The sequence below is a fragment of the Prunus dulcis genome, chromosome 4, assembly GCF_902201215.1.
Source record: "Prunus dulcis chromosome 4, ALMONDv2, whole genome shotgun sequence".
NCBI lineage: Eukaryota > Viridiplantae > Streptophyta > Magnoliopsida > Rosales > Rosaceae > Prunus > Prunus dulcis.
Window position 1 is genome coordinate 3,010,222 of NC_047653.1, and position 18,096 is coordinate 3,028,317.

The 18,096-nt window shown below is 38.6% G+C and overlaps 4 protein-coding genes across 4 annotated transcripts; 2 read left to right on the forward strand and 2 right to left on the reverse strand.

Moving 5' to 3' along the window:
- Positions 1 to 217: 217 nt before the first annotated feature.
- LOC117625148 (phospholipase A1-IIgamma) lies at positions 218 to 1,939 on the reverse strand. The gene is made up of 2 exons (XM_034356750.1): positions 1,115 to 1,939; positions 218 to 1,007 (listed from the first exon to the last, which is right to left on the reverse strand). The coding sequence occupies exons 1-2, from the start codon at positions 1,790 to 1,792 to the stop codon at positions 390 to 392; spliced, it is 1,296 nt and encodes a 431-aa protein (XP_034212641.1). The 5' UTR covers positions 1,793 to 1,939; the 3' UTR covers positions 218 to 389.
- A 3,819-nt stretch (positions 1,940 to 5,758) lies between these two features.
- On the forward strand, positions 5,759 to 9,158 carry LOC117626590 (protein CHUP1, chloroplastic). The gene is made up of 6 exons (XM_034358338.1): positions 5,759 to 7,089; positions 7,339 to 7,470; positions 7,571 to 7,752; positions 7,837 to 7,948; positions 8,661 to 8,795; positions 8,879 to 9,158. The coding sequence occupies exons 1-6, from the start codon at positions 5,953 to 5,955 to the stop codon at positions 9,005 to 9,007; spliced, it is 1,827 nt and encodes a 608-aa protein (XP_034214229.1). The 5' UTR covers positions 5,759 to 5,952; the 3' UTR covers positions 9,008 to 9,158.
- Positions 9,159 to 10,320: 1,162 nt separating this feature from the next.
- On the forward strand, positions 10,321 to 12,701 carry LOC117624880. The gene is made up of 5 exons (XM_034356377.1): positions 10,321 to 10,692; positions 10,853 to 10,929; positions 11,241 to 11,352; positions 12,134 to 12,301; positions 12,443 to 12,701. Exons 1-4 carry the CDS (start codon positions 10,427 to 10,429, stop codon positions 12,261 to 12,263), a joined length of 585 nt encoding a protein of 194 aa, XP_034212268.1. The 5' UTR covers positions 10,321 to 10,426; the 3' UTR covers positions 12,264 to 12,301; positions 12,443 to 12,701.
- A 184-nt stretch (positions 12,702 to 12,885) lies between these two features.
- LOC117624097 (protein trichome birefringence-like 37) lies at positions 12,886 to 16,545 on the reverse strand. Its single transcript, XM_034355229.1, has 5 exons — positions 15,982 to 16,545; positions 15,722 to 15,884; positions 13,924 to 14,099; positions 13,630 to 13,788; positions 12,886 to 13,546 (listed from the first exon to the last, which is right to left on the reverse strand). The coding sequence occupies exons 1-5, from the start codon at positions 16,275 to 16,277 to the stop codon at positions 13,255 to 13,257; spliced, it is 1,086 nt and encodes a 361-aa protein (XP_034211120.1). The 5' UTR covers positions 16,278 to 16,545; the 3' UTR covers positions 12,886 to 13,254.
- Between the last annotated feature and the right edge of the window lie 1,551 nt (positions 16,546 to 18,096).

Below are 18,096 nucleotides of genomic sequence, written 5' to 3' on the forward strand. Positions count from 1 at the left end.
GTATATTAAATTTATTAACACATCTATTGAATGCAATCCAACGACCAAAATTAAAAATATATAATAAATCCTTAACTTAAATAGTCATTGGAGTACCTCCCCTAATAAGATTATAGAAACAATATGGCACTTCAAAATTAGATATGATTGTAGCTGAGGTATTTGGGCTAGCACTGTGAGGTTGTAAATTGGGCTTTGTGTTGATATATGGGCAATATTTGGACAAAATATACTAATTACCAAATTTAGGTTTTTCATACAACTCAACCCAAATTTGAACATACAGACTTTTCACTTTTCTTTTCTTATAATATCGCACAACTGAAACACAGACTGATGCATAATCAACCTTAAACCTATGGACAGAACCACAAAAACAGAAATCAAGATTAAAAATCAGCATCATCATCATCCTCATGGTCCCTCAGCACCCAAGAACCGTCGTCCAGCTGAGTCATGCACTTGTTCTTCTCACACCGCCAAGACGCCGGTATAAGATACTCCTCCTTCAAATCATCAGCACTCTTATTTACCAGGGCTATGTCACGCTTAACTTCCAACTTGAACCCTCCTTTGCTCCCTTGTGTTCCTGCAACTCCATGCAAGTACCCTTCCAAGTTATGCCAACTTGCCAGCCCTCCAGGGCTCTTCAGGTACTTGGATTTTCGAGTGTCGATGGCCAGCTCTTCTCCCACGTTTGAGTAACCCAATGGAATTGGGTAGTTGGGGACAACATCTAAAGCATTACGAACGCGTAAGGCTCGAACATCTTTGTGCCCTGAGAAGACCTTCTCAAAGTTTGAGTCTCCAACTCGAGGGCTGGCAAAGACAATGGATGTTACTGGACAGGCTTTGTTTGGCTGCTCCTTTGGCCTGTTTACGCCATTGGCAACAATGTCAACTGCGTTCAGTGTGGCAATTGCTGCACCCAAACTATGCCCTGTTATTGTGATGCTAATTTCCTCATCCTTGAATTGCTCTACTAGTCTCCTAACTTCTCCAATAACCTGGATATATATAAATGCAAAAAGTCAGAAAACATTACATTTACATGAAACGTTCTTTTGCCAAGTATTGCATGTTAAGTTAACAGACTGTCAATATGATTATATACCTGATATCTGGCACTGGTTTTGTTGAAAGGCGAACGCGAATCATCTGAAGTATAGATAGAGTACCAACCTTCGTGCACCTTAGGATCACCGTCCTCGCCAAGTAATTTTGAGACAGAAACCAAATTAAATTGCAAGTCATTAACCCACTCCAATGACTGCACAGTGCCTCTCCAAGCAATCACAATGTCCCTCCTGCCTAACGCAGCCTTCCCTTCATCTGTAGCCACAGCAACGTACCCCATCCAATTGGATTCCTTGCACCAAGACTCCCTTGATAGAGACTTAATGAGAAAGGCCTCAGGGACTTGAATTTGTGAGGTTGCATAAACAAATTTGGTCACATTGTACTTAAAAGCATTGCCTTTCTCTAAACCAACTCTAGAGAAAAAATTCTTTCTAGCATATCTGCTGCTTCCAGCATACTTTGATGCCTTCTCTGTGTTGAAGGCATCATAAGTAGCTTGAGCCATTTCTCCGTAGTGAATTATGTAGCGACGGAGATCAATGTCAAGAGGATCCAATAGGCTCTGCCAGTTGTTCTGGCCACTTAGATGCCTCCATTTTTTGGCTATGCTATGAGTGCTATCCATTTTTTTCTTCAAACCAAACATCCTCGTGAGGAGGACGAGTCTTGTTGCCTTCTTTATATAGACTCCACGAAAAATTCTAGAATGCATTTAGAAACAAAAGATATTCAATGCATCACCTTGACTTTCGTAGCTTTCTTCCTCCCTGTGAAATCATGGCTGGAAGAAAACATTGTGATTGGTGACAGCAATTTAGAAGTTTTGAAATCTTAGACAAATTGAGATGCTAATGTTTGATCCGTGTGGCCAGAGATTGGTCTCGTAGTCTCATAGTATAAAAGGAATGAGGAAAACAAGTTCAACCCAAGAATAGAAAACTTTGAAGTTAATTCTGTTAATTTTGTTGCTGCAAGCAATGTGATTGCATATCTTGGACATTAGGCATATGCCAAATCCGATGAAATCCCATTTCTCTAAGGCAGGTTAGATTCCCCTATTCTTGGCTTGGAAAGTACAAGCAATGAAGCAAAATCAGCTTACTCCTCGACAGATAATTTGGTGGTTGGCAACTTTATGATGTTTAAAACTTTGTCTTCATATAGTTCTAAAATTGAAGCATATCTTTTGCCAATGTACATGCTGCATGGGATGGGCTAAAACTCCTTCAAGATGGTTTTCTACAGGTTTTTTCTTAACGATTGGTCCACTTAACAATTGACAATAAGAAGGAGATGGATGGGGATGGATCACCTTTTTTGGTTACAGAAAGAGAGATGATGGTGATGGCCTTTCCGTTTGCTTTTGCTACAAGGAAAACATATATCTTCGGGAAAAGTATGATGTTGGCAAGTTAAACAAGGCAAGCCTTGTACATTTTGGTTATATTTATATATATACATATTGGATGATATATAAGAAGAAGAATAAGCATGATGTAACCAATGGCGTACGTCCCCTAGGAATAGATAATTAAGTTGGCAGCCTTCTACTAAAAAGCCTTAGCTTTTGACTCTTCACTTTGCAATGTCCCCATACCTAGATTTCGACGAGCTTATGGTACGTAATGTATGTACTCACTCACATCTTATAATAAAGGCAACGGATGGCGAAATCAACACCATGGCCCCAAAAAGGTATACATTGTTGAAGCCTATTGGGTTGAATCGCAGTTTTAGACACTTTGTGTTTTCTTTTACTTTCTTCAATAAGGTAAAAACTAAGTGTCATTAGACTAAATCATCGATTCATTGCGTAAACTAAGTATCATTAAACTAAATGATCGATTCATTGCGTTTTGTGGTTATTTTTCCTCTTGGATCATGGTTTTTAACATGATACATGGACTAATTATCATGGGCCTGTAGAAATACGGGTCTATTAATTGAAACAGTGACCCAACTCATCCGAAACCATCCACCAAGTTGGTAATTTCAAAATTCAACATTTAAAAATAATAATGGTGGTGACTAGTGGTGATGCACTCTGTCAGATCTCACTAGTTTTTTTTTTTTTTTTTTTTTTTCCCTGGGCCGTAGTTAAAAAAGAGGGAGTATTCTCACGTATACATATCATGGAAGATCGAATCGGAGGCTGCTCTATCACTCAGGTGAGACCCCATTGGCTTGGCCAGTTCTCACTGGTTTTACTTGGACCAGTCAGAGAACAGAGTCCTTTTAACTTTTTTCTCTTTTCTTTTGGAAGGGGGGTGACCTTTTTGAACTCAAATCTTATTCGGGGATATTATTCTCCTGCACATAATACAGTTACATGAGAAAGAAATGGTCAAGTCCCACCACCAACGTCCTATCCCATCACACCCCGTGACCAGCTTCCATCTTCACGAGACTTGTTCCCTTTGCGACAAATTGTCTATCATCTCTATGTATATTTGCCGTGCCCACTAGGTTTTGTTCAACAATGTAAAATCTCATATCGAAAAATTAATTAAATAAATTACAACATATAATATTAAATTTTTTGTGATAAAACTTCTCACTTATTAAATTTTATAAATAATTAAATTAAAAATAATATCGATGTTATTAGTGGAACACAATTTCGTCTCTTTGAAATCACTTACAATCAGATAATTGTATTCGAATTTACGAATTTCGTAACATAATATCAGACTGCAGCACCGCTTCAACTTAACTGGCTTTAAAATTTTGGACCCAAAATTGATGGTGGTCATTGCTCCATGCGCCTATGACTTCATTTGACGCTGGTCGTTGACCAATTCTTTCCTTGATGCATTCAATTGAAGCTGGATATCCCAACTCCCAGGCAACTATATCCCGCCTTTTCTAGCCACTCCCAAACTAACCAATTAATTGGTCACTAGTGAAATTACTTTTTAGTTGCCATACTCGTTAAACTTAGATACAATTTATATTTAGATACAATTTATATTTTGATCTTTGAATGCACAAAATATACTTCTCTCAACTTCGCTTTTATTAAGATGATTAAATTTAGATGCGTTCGAGAAGATGCAGATGCATTATTAATTCGTGCTTCGTTGGCTTTTGCAACGTCTTCCGTATCTTGATGGAAAACTGTTAAGATGATTAAATTTTAAGCATATGCTTGTGGTTGGAGGACCACTTTGGATCACGTTACATTTACTCCCGGGGCATGTTACATTACGTTCACATATGGTTTCTTACACAAACCGTTCCTCACATTTATTTTTCTCGTTCACAATATAATATAGATTTGCAATTCTTTTGTTCTTCAAACAAACTAGCGGTGCCACCCCAGAATTCATGTGAGATAATATCCAAATTGAAGTTTTGGATAATTATTTTTTCTTTTACAAATTTGACGCTCTTAGAAATTATTATGAATTTTTTTTTTCATTTAAAATTGTATCTATATATAATTTTGGCCCAGATATTTGTACTTTAAGCTGAAGTATAATTAGTCACACGCATACTCATACGTAAATTGAACAAAAATGGGCAAGCAAGGCAAGGATATTGACAAGCTACAAATCTCTTTATTGGTCGGGATAGTAAAATAGTGTTATTCTCCCGTTTTATGAAAGTCTTTATTCTTTATACGAGAAAAACTTAGTTTGCTATCCCCAACCAATAATGTTATGTTATGTAGAAGTGTTATCACACGTGTCATAGCCCAATTTCATAGAAATTTTTCTCCTATGTTTTTTTTGTTTTTTTGTTTTTGTTTGGGTTCGTAAAGTCTTTCTTCCTTTATACACATTCTCACGTCATCCTCAAAGCAGCTGTACAGCTACCAATTCAAATGAACATGAACCTCCATGCTCTCTCTCTCTCTCTCTCTCTCTAATGTAGCAAAAACATGGTGAGGAAATTACCAAAACAAGGGGGCTGAATTTCCCAATTCAACACTCAGCACAAAAATAAAGGAGTCCCAAGATTGCAGAGATTCTTACATACAATCGGGAATGTTATTCCTGTATATCTGAGTGCTCGTGATGAGAGATGTAAATATACAATGATATATATTTCGGATTACACAACATAATATTTCCTCAAATTATGATTTATATCTTCCAACACTTGAGCCTTTGAAGGTAAGACAAGTGATCGGTTTAGAGAGTAATGCTCCAGGGAAGATTAATAATGATGTAGGGTTTACTATGATTAACAACAATCTGATACGTTAATTAAGACTAATTATAATTCAACACTTGCCGAAGACGTACATTGACTTCTCATGGCAAACAAACCAGTCAAAGCACAAACTCAAGCGAGATCTCGCGATAAATAGTGTACCAAGCCGACCGTTAGAATGACCTTTCTAGTTTCCAAAACTTCCCACTCTTTCTAAATCAATTTCATTACACTCTCACCATCCTTCAACTACAGCCCCAAAGCCATATCACCCACCGCCCTAATCCCACGCGCCCCAAATAACTCATCAGATTTTTCAAAATCTTACCCACCAAATCCCTCTTCGCGCGTGGACTACTGCTTCGTCATATTTTTTTCTTAAAAAATTGGATCCGAGAAAAAGAAGACCGTTCCTCGGTAACGGCGCCTTCTGCTTTTTTTCCCTCTATCTTTAATTAATTTATCTATAAATTAAACTACTTATTTGTTTTTTTTTTTTTTCAATTATAATTTAATTTCAGTCGCAAACTTCAAGCTCGACAGAGAGAGCTTCACTCACTTTCTCCAACACAGAGACAGACACACACAGACAGGGACGTCTTTGTAAGCCTTCGCTCTATAGAGGATTGCAAACAAGAGGACTTGAGAATCACAGACCCCAATCCCAGAGGAGAGACAGACCCGAGGTTAGTGAGAGAGAAAGAGCGTTTTGCAATGGTAGCTGGGAAGGTGAGGGCGGCAATGGGGCTGCAAAAATCGCCATCAAATGCGAAACCGGAGACTCCTTCGAAGTCGCCGTCGCCGTCGGTAAGCTCCGGTAAGGTCTCGCAGAAGGCGGTGTTCTCGCGCTCATTTGGCGTGTACTTCCCACGCTCCTCCGCACAGGTCCAGCCCAAGCCGCCGGACGTGACGGAGCTTCTCCGCCTGGTCGAAGAGCTCCGGGAGCGAGAGTCGAGGTTGAAGACGGAGCTTCTCGAGAACAAGCTCTTGAGAGAGTCCGTCGCCATTGTCCCTGTTTTGGAAAACGAGATCCTCAACAAGAGCGAAGACATTGAGCGAGCTTCGAAGCAAATGGAGGCCTTGGAGGCCGAGAACGAGAGGTTGAGAAATCAGGTGGAGGAAGTGAAGTTGATGTTAGAGGAAGAGAGGAGGGAGAGCGAGAAAAAAGTGAAGGCAATGGAGGCTGAGATTTCGGAGTTGAAGAAAACGGCGTCGGATCGTAGCAAAGCGGAGATAAACTTGGAGAGCGACGAGCTTTCGTCGTCGCAGAGATTCCAGGGGCTCATGGAGGTCACCGGAAGGTCCAATCTCATAAAAAACTTAAAGAAGGGAGCCAAATGCGCGGACGTTCATGCAAATAAGGAGAGTCAGAAGCTAGAGCGCTCAGATTCGAAGAGGGAGGAAGCAGAAACGGAGAGACCGAGACACTCGAGGTGTAACTCGGAGGAACTCGCCGAGTCGACTCTGTCTACTATCAGATCTCGCATTCCTAGGGTTCCTAAACCGCCTCCAAGACCATCCACATCCAACGGCGAGAACAAGGCCTCAACAGAACAAGCGGTTACATTTCCACCACCTCCGCCACCGCCAACGAGCCAGGCGAAGTCGGTACCTCCACCGCCACCTCCGCCGTCAAGAGCGGCGCCGCCTCCGCCTCCCCCGCCTCCTAAAGGGAGAAGGCCGGCCCCTGCGAAGGTGAGGCGAGTGCCGGAGGTTGTGGAGTTTTACCATTCTCTGATGAGAAGAGACTCTCGCAGAGACTCCGGCAGTGGTGGCTCCGACGTGCCGGCAACCGCAAATGCCCGTGACATGATCGGCGAGATCGAGAACCGTTCGGCTTACTTGCTCGCGGTAAGTTCCGGCATCGTGTTTGCTTATTAAAATTACGACTTTGCCACTGGCTTTTTGGTAGTGTCATTTGTCAGTGACAAGTGGCCGTCCTATTTGTCTTTATTGATTTTATTAATTGCTTGTTAGATAAGACAGTGCGGAGATTCGAATGGAATAGCTTTTGTTTAAATAAAAAAGGTGTAATTCTGGTGAAAGTAGAGTGGCAATTTTGTATTTGTTGATGAAAATGATATGTTTCTGTATCTACAGATAAAAACGGATGTAGAAACGCAAGGAGATTTCATAAGGTTTTTGATAAAGGAAGTTGAGAATGCAGCGTTTACAGACATCAAGGATGTGGTGCCTTTTGTCAAATGGCTGGACGATGAGCTCTCATATTTGGTACCATTATATTTTCCAATTCAACAAATTATTACATGATTTATTTTGACTTTCACAAAATCTCTAATTGGGGATTGACTTTGATTTTCTTTTTGTTTAGGTGGATGAAAGAGCTGTGCTGAAGCACTTCGACTGGCCAGAGCAGAAAGCCGATGCTCTGCGCGAGGCTGCATTTGGCTACTGTGATCTCAAGAAGCTTGAAACCGAGGCCTCGTCGTTTCCCGACGATTCTCGCCATCCCTGTGGTCCGACCCTCAAGAAGATGCAGGCTTTGCTGGAAAAGTAAGCGACTTTTTGGTCGTCTCTTTGCAAACTAATGCCATAATTTATTCTAGTGTTATAATGTTGTTGGTAAATTTGGAACAGATTGGAGCATGGTGTTTACAATCTTTCACGGATCAGAGAATCCGCCACTCAAAGATACAAGGTTTTCCAAATCCCTACCAATTGGATGCTCGATACTGAATTCGTAAGCCAGGTAATTCATTCCACAAAGTCCATCCTCTTTTTTTTATTGGTTATGGATTTTAGGTGGGTGCCCTTTAATAAATCACAGACGTGTAAGATAATTGAGAAATCTTTTTGACACGGTCTACCATGTAATCTAGCGTAGTAGGGGTCACAAGATGAAGAAAATATTTCGTCTCATTTTCTATTCCCACGCCTGCATGCGCAGATGTGAATTCCCAGATTTCTGATATACAATATGTTTTGTCTTCCGCACTTTTTCATTTCGGAGTTTATAGAAGTAGGGAAGCAAGTAAGATTCTATGTTGACTTTATATTTATAGGTGTAAAGAAGCAAATAAGACTCTCTCACCCATTTTCTACATATAATATGTTTTGTCTGGAGACTGTCCCCTGACCTTTGAATTTAATTGGATTGAATTGGTAGAATAATAGAACTGCAGCCAACTCCAGTACAATTAATTAATAAAATTATTAAAGTATATTGCTGGTGGTCGTAGTATCCTAAGTTCATGATATCTGAATTACAACCTCTTTTCCGGTTGTTCTAACTTATGCAGCATAAATGTTGTGTTAGGCAGTGCAATGAATATAGTAAATGGGAATGCATAATTGTTTTAAGGCTCTTAAATCCAGGAAGATGTAATTTATAGCACCAACAATGCTACTTAGTTAGCTTGTTATTGTACTGACAATAGTGTATGTACATGAAAAATTCACAGATCAAGCTGGCATCCGTGAAATTGGCAATGAAGTACATGAAAAGAGTCTCTGCTGAGCTTGAAATAGTAGGAGGTGGCCCCGAAGAAGAAGAGCTGATAGTTCAAGGTGTTCGATTTGCCTTCCGTGTACATCAGGTAAAAATACTCATAACAGCATCCTTTTACCATGTCCAGACATTTCACATTCTTTAGAGTAGTGACGTGATTATTCGCTGCAGTTTGCCGGGGGTTTCGATGCAGAAACGATGAGAGCATTCCAGGTGTTGAGAGATAAAGTCAGGTCATGCCATGTACAATGCCACAACCAGCAACAGCAAAAAATTGTATGCAGATCTACACCATGCTAACAATCATCCATCTGTAGCAAGCTCAGCTTCAGAAAATTGCTCTGAGGGTTTTTGTTGTAAAGGGAGGACAGAAACATTGTGTTTGTGAATACAATGGCGGTAGCGCCATATGCGCCTGCATTCATAATTTTATTCATATTATTATTACTCATCTTCTACGCCTGCTCGGATAGATTTTGGGTATCAATTTTAATGTTCCTACCCAGAACTAACATGTATAATATAGCTTGTAAAAGAATGTAGTATGTATGCTGTATGCTACAACACAGGCTAGTGCAAACTCACATATATCATAGCAAATCCATGCCACAAATAAATTATTTCATTAATTATCAACATAAACTCCCTACAACTATAACATTAGCCTTATTTATAGGCTTTACAAGACTTGGGCACCAAGGCTACTTGGTCCAAAAGTAAATTAATTAATTATAAAATCACACATAAATAATAAAAGATATCCAGAAACTACCTAAATAAGAAAATAACAATATATCATGAAATAACTAATTAAATGGTAAATATCTATCTTGATCCACCCCTATGCTCCTGCATCAAACTCCCCTGGTTGGAAAGAATTCGTCCTCGAATTCAAGCCCTTGATTGAGGAAAATCCGAATAGAATCTTCAATTGCTTCATATTAATTCTGGATCTTTTAGCATCCAATTGAAACCTTCCTTTCCAAATAAAAAGATATTTGGAATATTTCGTTATTCTTGGCTTCTTACTCCCTCTAGAAATGCAAAAGTTTCTCTCTAGAATCTTCAACCGATTGACAAAATCAACCAGGTTTTTGGCAACCTTCCAAGTGAAAATATTAATGCCTATAAAATCAATAATATCTTTGAAAGTTTTCTCAATTCTCATCTCTTCACTGTTCTGGTCAATAAATTGCATATCAAAATTGCTTTGAACACCCAAACAATTTTCATTGCAATTTTCACAGTTGCAAGGATCAAATTTGGCTCTATGCTCCTGCATCAGTAGTGTAATGTACTTATGAATTAGTCTTTGGTGAAGTGGTAGTTGTCCTTATTAGATTGAAGGAGGTCTCGGATTGCAACAACAATATAATTTATGATGATTTTGATACCTAATTGTAACAACAATATAGTTCATGATGATTTTGATGCCTAATTGTTGCTAGCCCTATTATGGTTCAAACACAATACATCGTGTGCGCTACAAATTGCTTTTAATCCTTTGAGTTACAAGCCCATTGCATAAAAAGGAGAAAATGCTTTTATTATTATTATGTTTTTAACACTTGGTAAAATGTTCACCTTATTATTATTGGATAGTCTGTCCTGCTTGAAAAAGAAAAAAAAAAAGAAAAGAAAGGGCCGGCTCTGTCCGTTGAGAGAGGCGGTGCTAATCATGTCGGGGCGACGAAAATTAGTTTGCTCTGGGCAAAGAAGATGACGGCCTGCTTGTTTCTAAATCTGCCACTTTCTTCTTCATCTGCTGCGTTTACTTCTCATACTAATAAGAATTACCCTTCGCTAGCTTCACACCTACTTCTCACTCTAACCCCAAACCAGTCCTTTCTTCGAGCCCCTCGGTTCTCACGCCAAATCAAAGCCTCATCAGCTTCCATGGAAGCCCAGCAAAGTGAGACCGGCGTCTCAACCCCACCTATGAAGCTCTTGTTCGTGGAGATGGGCGTGGGCTACGACCAACATGGGTCAGCTTCCTTTGCCCCTTTGACTCTCTTCTCGCTCTTTTTGCCACATTTGATGATTGCCCATTTGAGAATTTCATGCGTTGAAGTATTAAAAATTTGAGCTTTTAATTAAAGGAAGTAGCTTGGTAAATGTGAAGTTTGATGAAATTTTGTGTTATAGCCAAGACGTTACCGCTGCAGCAATGCGGGCTTGCAGAGATGCCATCTCCTCTAATTCAATCCCTGCGTTTCGAAGAGGTAATATGATCATATGCCTTTTTAAATTTTAGTGGCAAGACAACTAAATTATTAGCATACTGGCTGTTTCTTTTATGCTGTATTTGCTAGCCTAAATACTGTTGAATGTTGTTTTGTGAATACATGTTATGTGTTGGTAAATGGTTAGAGCATTGTGGTTTTGGCAAATTCGGGTTGATGCTATAGGTTACCTTATCTGATGATTTACTTTATTACATTATCTTGTGTCGGATTATGGTAGTCGCATTAGGAGGATTGTTATGGAGTTTGTTTCATTAGTACTTAGTAATCATAAAGTTCAACTACTGCAGGGTCAATACCTGGTGTTACATTTGAGGAGATGAAACTAGAGATCAAGCTGGGTGTGCCTCATTTACTCCAACCGTCACTGGATGTCGAAAGGGTCAAATCAGTCTTTCCTTAGTGAGTATCTTCACTTTATGAATCTGGATGTGTGAACTTTCATTCGCTGAAACTTTACCCTAGTAGCATTCGCTGAAACTTTACCCTACCTCTTCTACTAAGTTGTGCACTGCCAAATTCATTGACAATTTGGCAGCATTCATAGGTAACCATATCTTTTGCTTTTATGGAATCAATCATTCTTACCGGTGTTCACTACTGTGCCTGTTAGTGAAATCTAATGTTTGAAGTTTTAAGTGGCTATAATCATTTTGCATTAAGACCTTTGCTGGTGCTAATCCTTGTTCAACAGGAATTATATCAAGGAGCTTTGAAATGGCTCCACTAGTTTAGCATGATGGAGAATTAGTATGGTTAACTTTCTTCCTTGGAAGAAGCTGTGAAATCTATTTCAATACTGTCCAGTAGGATGTTTCCCCTCCAAATGTGGGAAACTTCTCTTTAATATCCAAATTCTACTCCAATTCGCATTGAGCATAGCTTACAGACTATAGATTAAGGGATGTGCCCAAGTGCTCATTGGTTGTGAACTTTGACTTGGTCTAGTCACGGCATGTACATTTCTGCTTGCAAAAACTTGAATTGTTAATAACTTGTGAGTGCTTCTTGACAACTTCCTAAGAATGCACTGAGCTAGCAAACCAATTGTTTGGGTTTATCCACTGTGTATATATGCAAATGCTCTCTTTTACAATGCAATGCAATGATGTTGAAATCACAGTCCACACATTCTTTTTTGACATTGTTTTTGCCTTATCTTCCCCCTAAAACTTAATTGCAGTGGAAAATTTGTGAAAGTTGAAGTTGTGGATGGCGGACTGATATGCTCAAGTGGTGTGTGCGTGGAAGAAATGGGAGATAAGAATGACGACTGTTATATAGTGAATGCAGCAGTCTACATTGGTTACTAGCTTCCTCTTTCCTCCAAACCCCCACGAGAGGTTTTAAGGTTTGTTTTCACTTTTCTTTTCCACATAAGATGCAGATAGTTTATTTCTGTTTTTTCCTTGCCTGCACCGGGATTTTGTTTATTCTATGGTGAATTGCCATTCAACTGATAGCCGAAGTTCAATATCTGTTATTGTTGCAGAACCCTCTTAGGAGGACCATGGCTGGTGTTTCAGAGTCTTCAACAGTGACAGGAATGCCTGCATCCATCAACTTATCTTTGATTTTTTTTTTGGTACTAAGAACTGTCTTCCTAACATCTTTTGTGGCTGATGATTATTTTGACAATCATGGTGTCTCTATATGCTTGGTCTTCTATGCTTATTGAATAATTGGAATTCAAGGTAATGCTATAGACAATTGCTTCATGCATAAATTTCTAATTATATTAACCATCATAATTTGCTTGTCATCTCGTTTCATTCTGTTTTCTGATCGCCATTTGAAACATAGTTACCTATCTTCTTATCAAAAAGGAAAAATAGTGAACTTTCTTGAAATCACTTGAGCCTTTGGCTGAAATTGCGGACCAATAATATAATGCTCTTATATCATTATTGGAAGCATCTTCACACATTCAAGAGCTTAAAAGAAAAGACCAATATTGACCACAATGCTGGAAATCTCCACATGTACATTTCTTTAATTAGATCACAGAGCAAATTAACAAGAAAGTTCAAACTAGCCAATGACTTTAAGTTACTCTAAGACGAGTGTTTTTGCTTTCTGTAATCACACGAACACTCTCACTTCTCCATCTCCTCTGTCTATCTACGAACTCCAAACCATTTTTCTGGTCAATTAAACCAATCAAATTTACAACTGATTTTGCCACCTTATTGTCGTTTACCAATCGAAGTGAATCTGAAATTCTAAACCCCCTGACTATGCAAGCAATGTATAGAAAGAAAGGAAACTAAAATGGTTGCTACTGTTGCTCAGTATGATTGACCTTCACATGATGAGAGCAGCATATAGGAGTTGGTTCCAAGTATCCGGCAACCCAGGTAGGCACCAGTGGCTGCAGTCGTTGCCGGAGTGGTCGCCACTATAAGTTGAGGGATGAGCATCTTTTCTTAATTGTGAGAGTGTAGTAATGTCGAGCAAGTAAACCGGATTCTTAATCGTGCTTAACACCTTATTTACAACAGCATAAGCTGGAGGTGGCCCTGCTGGGTATGTTGTTCCAGATAGAGGTCCAAGTTCTCCATAGCAACTCTTCTTCGGAGAATTCCATTCCTGCCCCCTGGTCCAATGCAACAACGAGGTTGTTAATTATAAGTCACACAAATTAGTGTGATCAAATCTACCACTTTGATTTACACTTACTGATAATGGGTTGGAGAAATCCCTTGGAAGAAGACTCTGGTCTTTGAAGGATCCACATTTGAGTCAACCCATTTAGCCCATGTAGAGAGCCCCTTATAAAATGCTGTCAAACGATCCATATCTCTGTACAAGTTTGTCCCATCCCGAACATAGTCCCATCTGCACAACACAGCCATTAAAAAAAGGAACTCATAATGCATCAACGGTAGTTTATGATCATGCACACTAGAGAAGACAGCCTAGCATTCCTCAATTGAAAAATTGAAAAGAAACGATCAAGGGTTGGAATCGTACGGCTGAGATTTGCCTGTATGGGTCCACCAATGCCAGGAATTGAAGATCAACACGTCCATGTCCTTCCATGAATTTCCAGCGTTGATGGAGCCCAGGTTTAACACACGGCCAACGTTTTCTCTGACTATATCTACCAGGTATGGTGTGCGGAACATAAACAAAGTCACTCCATAGTCCTGCATATAACATAACCCATCTTCCTTTTAGATTCAATCAACAAGACCTCCAAATAATATGGCAACAATGAAATGGCTGGTAGTATGCAAAAAGCACTGTCGCCAAAAGCACTTATTGTCTACATCATTATATATTTTCCATAGGATATCATCACAAAGAAACTAAATAAATACTACAAGCAACCACATGCATGCTTTAAATTTAGTTTATGAGCAATTATTTTGAATAAATTTTGATAAAATGCATAATTCAACATGGAGCACTTTGTGAATTGAATTATTGTAACCCCCGATTACAGGATAAATGATTGAAGAAGGCTGCCCACAAATGATTACAAGATACTACAGGTTGGCTGGTTGCTGATCACAGCCTGTAAACGTTCATGGCTTTAAAAGATCTACGTTGAAACTAATAATGTAGGACATGAACATAAATAAATAAATAAATTGAAGCCTTATATGATTTCCCTTTTTCTTTTTTGGGTAAGAGCAGCCTCATCTTTCTGACTTTCTAATTGCCAAGTCAATTAAAGGGTAAGGTGAGCCGATAGGGTCTAGCTCAGTGGAAAAAGACCTTAATTTATAGACTAGAGTTCTCAAGTTCAAACCAATTAAAGGGTAAGGTGAGCCGATGGAGTCTAGTATAGTGGAAAAAGACCTTAACTTGTAGACTAGAGGTTCCAGGTTCAAACTCCCATGAAATCTTGGTTGTGCGTGTGTGTGAGAAACACCCCCTCCCCAGTAATTTAGACTATTGATCGATTGTAAGGGGTAAGATGAGCTATGAATTTTGGCTCTGATGACTAATTGGTTAAGTTCATGAAGATCATATAAGCTTTCACCCATACTTTTTCTAAGCTAGACATCACCAACATGGTAGGCTTTCTAAATAAATGTTTTCTTCATTGGAATTTCTCCTACCAGAAAAAGGAAGACAATAAATGAATAAAATCTCAAGAGGGAACATGAATTTTTATACCTGCAGTTTCTAATTAGCTGCTTTGATTGATGTCTACATATTTTTCTTTTTCTTTACCTCCTACTAAACAAAAGGCAAAAGAGTATGGAATAACTTAAAGAGGGAAAAAAATAGGACAAAGTTTGGCTTTAAAATTTATTTATTTTTCTCATTCCCCGCCAACCCCACAACTGGAACCTTCTGCTAAGGCACATCATTTTTTTTACACAATGATGGGTTTATCATTTACATTTACTAGCTCCAGGCTTTCCTTCCAATATAAAAAAAAAAAGCAATGTAAACTAATTAAATTCAACAAATAATTGAAGCAATTATCAACATTTATTATATAGTTTGCAAGTTTGGCATAACTTAACAGAAAATCAAATTTGCCAGAAAATAGATTAATATAACAGTGGAGAACAGCATAGTATGGAGGACTTGAACTTCCAAAAACTTTATAAAAACGAAAAAGAAAAGAACATGTTGGGAAAAGAGACAAAAGGGAACAAGATAAAATATAATATAAGGTAAGAAAATAATTACGAAGAGACAAATATGCAGACAGTCATGCAGTGAGAGAAATGGAATTTTGAAACAAAAGAAAAAAAAAGCCAGTCTGACTCTGTCTTTCTCTCTCTCCTCTCCTCTCTCTCTCTCTCACCTGAAAGTTCACAGAATACCCCTTTTTGAAGATGGTCTTGGCATTCGGCACCGACGCATGGATCATACAAGACAACGATTCCCACATGTTGAGACTCAGTGAGTCACCCACAAACATTATCTTCTTCCCCTTCCATCTTCTCAGAAAATCCAACCCATCAAACCTTTTACAATAAACAAAAAATAATTAGTTTGCTAATTATAAATTAAGCAAGACACATTTTATAATTAAATGCAGCATTATAGCATATGATAGGGTACCTGGGCAAGTCACAAGAGTCAGGCTTCCAAGCATACTTGAGGAACTGCTTATCTGGTCTGCCATACTTGATGCAGTCAAACTCAGGATCTATGAAGGGACAGCTGGAAGAATCATAGAGGGGATAAGAAGCATCAAAAGCCCAATTGCCTTGGAACAGATTGCAGCCAGTCGCTTGCTTTCTTTGTCTGGAAATTCTGGTGCCATGTCCATGTCCTGCAGAGCTTGCTTCATCTGAAAACAAGACCAGAACTTGAAGAGCTACAAGGCATGACAGAGCTTGGAGCCTAAAAGCCATTTTGGATTTTACACATGCATTCACGAGCTGTGAAGAAGAAGAGTGTGAGAGAAAGATGTATGTGGTATGTGGGTTTTTATAGCAGCTCTCTAGCTTTAAAAGTATTTGGAATTTAGGAAGGAGAGGTTTGGCTTCGGCGGTTCACATGACTTTGTTTGAGCCAGAGGATATGAAAATTAATTTATATAAATATTTCTTTTTTCTGATGTGAGTTGGGAAAACTTGGAAGGATTCGGAAATAGTGCAATTGGGAATGTGAATCAAGGGAAGGGGTTGAAATTCTGAGAGTTTTTAATGGGGGAATTATTATTATTATTATTATTTAAAGAAAAGAGAAAAACTTTCTCTCTTACATTCCCGTAGGTCTGCATGTCACGGACTCACAGGCATAAAAACCTGTGTTGTGCTGTTCGTAGTCTCAAATTGCAATTTGACATCACATGGTAAAATCATGTGTTGTTTGCATTGCACCAATTATAAATTTCAATTGTCAATGTACATGCATGATGCATCTATACATACGCTTTTTCCAATACATATCTGATGTGCCTGCTGCTTTTAGGTCCATTTTATCCTTTACAAACAATACAAAAAAAGCACCTTAATAATAGATAATAAAAACAAAGATTTCTAGATGAAGATATTTGGGCATGTGGGAGTGAGATTTCTTCTTGAAGGGCTAAAAACGTTTAGTGACAATTAAAAGCGTTTTTGATAGCGTTTGACTGAGAAATTTATAAGTGCTTCTAGGTTACAAAAGTGTTTTTTCAATTACTTCTTAAAGAATCACTTAGATTTTCAATAATTATTTTTACTTTCTTATGATAGAAGCACTTCTGAGAAAATGCTTATGAACATAAGTGATTTCTACATAAACATTCCCAAACCAGCCACTCTTTGGTGGGAGAACATGTGACTAAAATAAAGCATTAAATTAAAAGTTCTTGTTTGCCAACCATTGTAGCCTTATTTTTCCTTCTTTGGTTGTAGGCAAAAATACAATTCAGTTTGATAGGAAACTGAACCCATGGTATGACTTTTCCCTTTCTGGTTATATTTGTGGACAATATTCCATTAAATTGAAAGAAAACAAATTTAAGACAAGTTAAAAAATCAGGAAAAGTGCTTCTAATGCCAAATTATGTGGCCTCTTCTGAGGTTAGGATTGTATTCTGTGTCTGTGTGGTTCATGTGTCAATGAGATAAGATTTCTTTCATGCAAAAATAAAAATCTATAAAGGATTGACAAAGCCATCTGCTAAACTAAGACCACAACAAATTAAAAATCAAAAGCCAAAATAATTCATAAGCAGAACACTGAAAAATTTGAATCCAACAAGGGAGTGAGCCAAAAGAGTGGGTTCCACAGGCTGTCCAGGTCACTTTCATTTCCTTACAGTGGGTTTGATTTATCTATTTTGGACATTTCATCTAACTTTGTCTCCAAAGCCCCAAAGATTTAGAAAACTAAAAACCCTAAAGTAAAAATATCAGGCTGGTCTTCCCAGTCAGGCCCACCACCACACTTTTGCTTCTGAGTTTCTTTAGGGCCAGAGTTCAAAACATTCTGTTCTCAGAGAGGCTTAGTCCCATTCCTCAAGTTGGGCCCACCTTGGGTTAGTCCCCTGACTATCTCTCCAAACTCAGTTCTCAAGCTATTGCATGAGGTAGGTAAAAAGTCCATTGTGGAATGGTTAGTAATGGAATCTCTGTTGAAGGTTACCAAAAGCAGTCTTCATTTAGGTGCTGGTGCTTTATTATGTTAACCACGGGAGGCGTTTTGCACATTTGGTAAGTGCTTTTGCAAAAGCTCTATCTA